Source organism: Diceros bicornis, chromosome 7 (assembly GCF_020826845.1).
Source record: "Diceros bicornis minor isolate mBicDic1 chromosome 7, mDicBic1.mat.cur, whole genome shotgun sequence".
Classification (NCBI taxonomy): Eukaryota; Metazoa; Chordata; class Mammalia; order Perissodactyla; family Rhinocerotidae; genus Diceros; species Diceros bicornis.
The window spans coordinates 13,457,266-13,464,719 of NC_080746.1; the positions used below are offsets into that span (position 1 = coordinate 13,457,266).

At 42.0% G+C, this 7,454-nt stretch overlaps 2 protein-coding genes across 2 annotated transcripts; one reads left to right on the forward strand and one right to left on the reverse strand.

The window, feature by feature from the left end:
- The first annotated feature begins 530 nt into the window (after positions 1-530).
- LOC131407878 (olfactory receptor 6T1) lies at positions 531-1,489 on the forward strand. Its single transcript, XM_058544478.1, is given in 2 exon segments — positions 531-645; positions 648-1,489. Coding segments are annotated over 2 exon segments (957 nt in total).
- Positions 1,490-6,123: 4,634 nt separating this feature from the next.
- LOC131408186 (olfactory receptor 4D5) lies at positions 6,124-7,074 on the reverse strand. The gene has a single exon (XM_058544729.1). It carries the CDS (start codon positions 7,072-7,074, stop codon positions 6,124-6,126), a length of 951 nt encoding a protein of 316 aa, XP_058400712.1.
- Positions 7,075-7,454: the final 380 nt, after the last annotated feature.

Genomic DNA, 7,454 nt, shown 5'->3' on the forward strand with positions numbered 1-7,454 from the left:
ATACCAATAAGATTGTGTTCATGGTGCATTTATTTGGTAAGTCTTCTCTGACCTCTCCACTCTTCTAGATTCTTCTAAGGCCACACTACTCATGTGGTACCCAGCCTAAGTGAAACAGGGGAAGTAGTGTGTGTGTTCAAGCCACAGAGGCTTGGTATAAAATCCTGCCTCTATCACCAGCTCCTAGAAGAGTTCCTTAAACTCCTTCAGTCATTCTTTCCAGATGTGTAATATGAAAACAGTAATACCTATCTTTAACAGTAGCTGAGAGAGGAGATACTGCATATAAATTTCCTAACACGTAGTTGGTGTTCAATATTATGCATGTTATTATAGGTATACTGCTTGCTATCATAATTGTTTTTCTGCTTGTAAGTCACCTGCAGGCAGAAATGTATATTAATATATTCTCAGAATATAAGGCTGTGCTAGATGCTTATTATTTTATTGATTGATTAAGTGATGATTGGTGGCTATGGGCCAGTTATGAAGCAGAACATCTGTTTCATTTCCCATGCAGGTGACTAGAGATGAGCCCTGAAAACTGGATTCAGGTAACAGGGTTTGTCCTTCTGGGTTTCCCCAGTAGCTACATCCAGCAGTTCCCACTGTTCCTGGGGTTGATGGCGACCTACATTATAACAGCCAAGGCAACCTGCTAATTATTGGGCTCAGTTGGATGGACCGACGCCTGCAAACACAGATATACTTCTTTCTGCGGAACCTGTCCTTCCTGGAGCTGTTGCTCGTGTCTGTGGTGGTTCCCAAGATGCTTGTCACCATCCTCACAGGGGATCACTCCATCTCATTTGCCAGCTGCATCATCCAGTCCTACCTCTACTTCCTCCTAGGCACCACCGACTTCTTCCTCTTAGCTGTCATGTCTCTGGATCGTTACCTGGCAATCTGTAGACCGCTCCACTATGAGAGGCTGATGAGTGGTCCTGTCTGTTCCCAGCTAGTGCTGGCCTCCTGGCTAGCTGGATTCCTCTAGGTCCTTTGCCCCACCGTTCTCGTGGCCAGCCTACCTTTCTGTGGCCCCAGTGGTATTGACCACTTCTTCCGTGACAGTTGGCCCTTGCTGAGGCTCTCTTGGGACACTCATCTGCTGGAGCTGGTGGCTTTCGTGCTCTCCACAGTGGTGTTACTGGGCTCACTGGCACTGACCTCAGTCTCCTATGCCTGCATTCTTGCCACTGTTCTCAGGGCCCCAAAAGCTGCTGAGCAAAAGAAAGCATTCTCCACTTGTGCCTCACATCTTACAGTGGTGATTATCATCTACAGCAGCTCCATTTTTCTCTACATCTGCATGTCAGAGGCTCAATCCATCGTGCTCAACAAAGGTGCCTTGGTCCTGAGCTGTATCATCATACCTCTCCTGAACCTGTTCATCTTCAGTCTCCACAATGATAAGGTGAAGCAAGCCCTGAGAGATGCACTGAGGTGGCACAGACCCATGGCTGTGGGAGGCTATGAGGGTCACAAGTAAAAGGACATATTCCTATTACATTGGGAGATTTAAAATACATTCAATTTTTTAAAAATGTATTTGAAGAACAAATCACTCAGACAATACCCTGTACTTTTCTCAGATAAGAGAATAGTTTTTATAAATATAAAATATGAAATATGGGGGTGAGCCTTCATTTTCGTCCCTCCAACCATCTTTATGCCTCCTCCTCCTCACCGAGTAGGCTGAACCAATTGGTCAAATTTCAGAATTCTGGTCAGGACACATTTCCTTTGGGGTGGGTAAGCATGTGGCCACTGTACAGGGAGTCTGCTCCTCTTCTTTGTCATGAGGTCACTTAAGCACACTTATTACTGCTTCACCATTGTATATCACAAAGCCATTCAGGGGATGCTAAAATATGGAGATTCAGATTTGGAGCTTAGAGGGCAGTAAGAGGCCTTCTGAGGCCTTCCATGTAGACTGGGTATGATAAACAAGATTACACAGAACCCCTGCATTGGGAAATCAAATTCTGGCTGTGGTAATAAATGGTTCTTTGATCCTCATTGGCTGTTGTTCTTTGTGTGACTGTAGGAATTTCATAAGGGAAGAATGCTGAGACCAATGAAATATTTGAATATCCCTAATTCCCAAGTCAAATTGTACCTAATAGGCCCTAATAAGGGGACAATCATTCAATCATTCCTTCAAGAAATATTATTAAATACCTAATATGTTTTAGGCACTGGGCTAGGCAGGGATGGGACTAAAGCGAGCCACGGCAGATGTCTAGGGCACAAATTTTAAAGAAATACATGCCCACATGGTTATGCAAGTACAGGTCAGGCTATGCACAAACCTGAGAGCAAATGCCTGCTCAGTGCTGTGCCCGAGGCACCTCTGTTGCTGCTCTTGAATCTAGGCTCTGGAGCTAGGCCTCGGGTACACAGTAGTAAACAAGGTCGACATGGCTCCCATTTTTATGGAATTTATAATATAGTTGGGATGGCTGGCAAAAAAAAAATCCTAAATGCATAAGTCAGTAGGTAGTTGTAATTTGTGATAAATGTTTTTGAGAAAAGAGTAGACTTTTGTTAGAGAGACTAATAAAGACAAATAATTTGAATTAAAGATCAGGGAACACACCTCTGATGAAGTGACCTTTAAACTGAGGCCTGAGATTGAGCAGGAGTTAGCGAGGCAAAAAGTAAAAGAGGAGCATTCCAGAGAGAGAGAGTAGCATCTGCAGACTCAGAGCAAGAAAAGAGGGACTGAGAGAAGAAAATGCAAATGAGGAGTGGAACTGGAGACGTGGCTGCCGTCAGTTCAGGCAGGACCTTATAAGGTTTATGTGGATCTTTCTTCCTTTTCAAAGGCAATGCAAATCCTTTGAAAACTTTTAAGCAAGGGAGTGATCAAATCATATTTTAAAAGATCAATCAGCTGTTGTGGGGCCATTTGATTAGAGGGAGGCAAAAATGGGTCTTAGAGGGTCATTTAGGCAGCTATTGCATAGCCTAGGCGACAGATGTGCTAGTTATGACTTTACAATTGCCTGGAAGTTGAGAGAAATGGACAATACATATATAATTTGGAAGCAGAGTTGATGAGATAAACATTCTTCCTGCACATAGATCTTAGAGTCTTCAGTAGAACCAGGCTAATAAAGCACTACAATTTGGGAAACAAGAATTGTATGGTACACAGAAAAGGGCACTTAATACACAAGGAAACGGACAGTGAAAGCTTCCCAGAAGTGATATCTCACCTAAGACCATATGAACAAGCCAGGCTAAGAAGAGTGGTGAGTATTCTATTCTCTACAGCACTTCTGCAGGTATGAAGCTCAGAGGTGCCCAGAGTGTATTCAGAAAACTGAAAGAAATGCAATATGATGGACCATAGGGCAAAGAGAAGGCAGACATGAGACTGGAAATGTGAGCAGGAGCCAGTCAGTGTAGCTCTGCTGTTAACATTTTAAGAAGCACCATTTAGCAAAAACAGTAAGGAACTAGAAATCAGAAGCTCTGGGTTCTTGTTCCAACTTGCTTGTCCTGTGCACTTGAACAAATGACTTTCTCATTTTTCCTTAGCTCCCTAGTGTGTAAAATAAAAAGAAATAATAGGCGGTTTTTAATATTTGGGGGGATCGATATTTGGGGTTAAAAATTTGGTGAAGGGAATGGATGGAGAAAGTGCAAGAGACTCAACAGGGTATATAACCCAACCAAAGTGTAGGTGAGACTAAGCTAGAAGAGGACCAACACCTAGGCCTGAACAAAAAGCGAAACCAGACCTTGAGAATATCAGTCACAGACTTTAGCATCAGGGGTCAGAAGAACACTCAGAGACAAAATTACTTTCATGTTCAGTCATGAGTCCAGAAAGCAGCCCAGGTCGGCCGCTCTGCAACAGAGATCACCAAGCGCCCAGAAGACACTGTGTGCATCTGAGGCCTCTGTCTTCCTTCATCACCATGGGGTCGAGTACCCTTGCACTCCTACTCTATACACATTGACACCACTTTAAAAGAGGACAAAATTGGAAGGAAGGAGAAGGCAGAATCCTAAGGGAGTGAGTTATTTTCTGAAGAGAATGACCATTTACTTAAAGAAGTTATTTCATTTTATGCATAGAAGTAAGTGTACAAGACTTGCCTATTTTAGCTCTTTTTCCCTACTATCTGGCAGGGTGGTATTTGTGCAGAAAATCATATCAGTTATTGAAAAATTAAGAGACTACATTTTATCTGTACATATGACTTGTATAAGTAAACATGTGACCCTGCTACAAGCTCAGGGTATAGTGGAGAGAATTAAACTCTTGCTTCTAAAGTAAACTGCATGGAAAGAGAACTCTGACCTGAGTCTTCTGATTCCAAAATTCTCTTTCCACTAAAGTATACTCTCTTTAAATTGTTCAAGTGGTTGTTCTATGCTGTCATATCTTCTCTTTCAATAGCCCAACTCCCTTTTCTCTAATCCCATGTCTTTCTTCTTGGGAGTTTGACCCATGCTCTGGGCCCTGTGTACAAGACATTCTCTCTCACTTGGCTTTTATGGTTGAAAACAACATCATTTATACTAATTTACTTACTAAAAGATAAATGATTGGTAATCACTTAATTGCAGATACCTTTGTTAAATGTCATCCTCTTCCCACCCCACACCCATGGAAAGTATCACTGATTGATTAAATAACATTCAACAAGTTAAATAAACAAAACATTGCTTAATTTTCTTTTAAAATTAACTCAGGTATGCAAGTGAGGATAAAAATGTACTGGTTTTTTTCAGTACATTTCAGATAAAAGTCCTCTGATGCAGGAAGGAAGCCTACTAAGTAACTTGGTGGTAGAAGATGCAGGAATCTGGATCAGGTAGTTAAGGTGTTGGGGAGGAACAGAGAGATGATAGAAGAGAGGGCCATGACGTTTCTCCATACCTTCTTAAACTGAAATAGAATTGCTAAGGGTATTTATGTATTATCTGATACCACTCTTGATTTAGAGACTAGAGGATAATCTACCCTCCAGCAGGATGGTACTTGTGCGGAAAATTTTATCAGTTATTGAAAAATAAAGAAGCTACATTTTATTTGCACATATGACTTGTATAAGTAAACATATGACCCTGCTACAAGATCAGGGTAGAGTGGACATTATAACTCAATTCAGCATTCTTCACTGGGCTCAGTTGTCCACAAATGGTCCTTTACTCCATGTCCCCATATACCAGTATCTAGTCTGCCTGACTCTCCCAACCACGCTAGGCCAAGATCAATTTAAAATATCATCTCTATCCATGATACCAATTTTACTGGCACAAACTCACAAAGATATACTGACCCTTAGTAGCTACAAGGAGTTTTAGATATCATCAAGAACTTGGGCTCCAAAGTTAAATAGACCTGAATGGGATTCCAAAAGCAAGCTCTAGGGCATTAAAAAAATTATTTAATGTCTCTAACCTGCAATTGATTTCTCTTTAAAATGAAAATGCCCAATATTCAACTTCATAAGAATATTGAAAGAATTTAAATAAATAATAAATGTAAATCATTTGGCACAATGTCTGTCACATAGTAAGCTCTTAACAAATATTATTTAGACGATGATGATGATGATAACCTTAAGAAACTATGAGGAAGAACGTAATTTGCCCAAGATAATTCACTTTCTCTTCATTGATGTTAAATCCAATCAGCCTCCTAAAATAAAGAATCAGCGTCCGATATTCATTTTTACCTCCAGGTCCCTCCTGTCTCCACGAACATTATAATAGTTTTTGAGTTCTCCCAATGTATTTTGTGTTCAAGACGTACTATCAGAAAAGAAATACCAGATGTACCACCTCCATGCATATTGCAGTTGGAACTTTCTCAGCAGGACCAACATCATGCTCATCTGGGGAAGTGCCATCTGAGCCAAACATCATTTCTGTATGGTACTTGAGGCTGTTTCTCTAGAAGACACTTGGGAGAAGTTCTAGGACACTCATTCCATTTTCTAGCTTGGTTAAAAGTTTAGATCACCAGAATTTCACTGAGATTAAGAAAAGTAGTGAAGCAGTAGACAAGTAGTTTTAGCTACTTTGTGGGTCCTCTCAGGCAGGTTGGTACACTGAAGCATCTCTCAGATTCTCAGTTCCCTGCCTCTACTAATTTGGGGGTCAGTGCTCCAGGGGACCGAGAAGGTCCTTTTGCCTCCTCCACAGCTTCTTCATGGCCATGATCACTTCCTTGTTTCTCAGGGTATAGATAGCAGGATTCAGCATGGGAGTGACCATTGTGTACAGCACAGAGACCAGCTTATCCATGGGGAAAGTCTGAAATGGCCTTGCATAGATGTAGACACAAGGCACAAAGATTAAGGTCACCACAGCAATATGAGAGGCACAGGTGGACAGGGCCTTGCTGCGGCTCTCTCGCGAGTGGCTTTGGAGCATGACTAGCAGTGCTGTGTAGGATCCCAGGAGCACCAGAAAACACATCAGGGTCACCAGGCCGTTGTTAGACACCATCAGAAGCTCTAAGACAAAAGTATCTGTGCAGGCCAATTTGATCAACTGAGGCACATCACAGTAAAAGTTGTCCAGTTCGTCTGGCCCACAGAATGGTAGCTCTATCGTCAGTCCAACCTGTACAACGGAGTGCACAAAGCCTCCCACCCAGGAGGCTGCCATGAGGAGCCCACAGACTGTCCTACTCATAATAAGCGTGTACCTCAGGGTCTGGGAGATGGCAACATAGCGATCATATGCCATAACAGTCAGCACGAGTATCTTGATGCCTCCAATGAAGTGGAAGAAGAAGAGCTGCGTCAGGCAGCCACCAAAGGAAATGATGGCATTGCCTGAGAGCAAGTCACCCAGCATCCTAGGTGCTGTGATGGAAGAGTAGCAAAAGTCCAGGAAAGAAAGATTGCCTAACAGAAAGTACATGGTTGTGTGCAGGCATGGGTCAGAGGTCACTATGGCCACAATAAGGAGATTTCCAGTTACAGTCATAATATACACAATAGAGAAGACAATGAAGAAGAGGAACCAAAGCTCCCATGCTTGAGAGAGCCCCAGGAGGACAAAACCTGTCACCTGGGAATGATTTGCTGCATTCAACTGCATGGTATGGCCTTGTAACTGAACCTGCTGGGGAAAATGGACATATTCATCATAGGATCTGCAAACTTCTCTGAAATAATTTCCTCCGCCCCCTCTGGGGAATTCTCCCCTATCTCATTTGCTATAAAAAGAATGTTGTAAGTGTTTCTATAGGACATCAAACATTTGAACATCATACATTGATGTAATCAAACACCAGGAGCATAAAACTGAGGGTAGCACTGATACTATTATAGTTTATGAGAATCAAAAATAATCAGCCCTCAAAAACTGAAAAGTGGTATGTAGAGGAAATATTGCTAAACTGGGAGTGAATTTCAATTCTCCCAGTAACTAGTTGTATAAACAGGAACAATCTTCTGAAATTCTCTAAGCCTCACTTC

Excerpts from the sequence above, each read along its gene's own strand:
- LOC131408186 (XM_058544729.1), bottom strand. The coding sequence starts at position 7,074 with ATGCAGTTGAATGCAGCAAATCATTCCCAGGTGACAGGTTTTGTCCTC.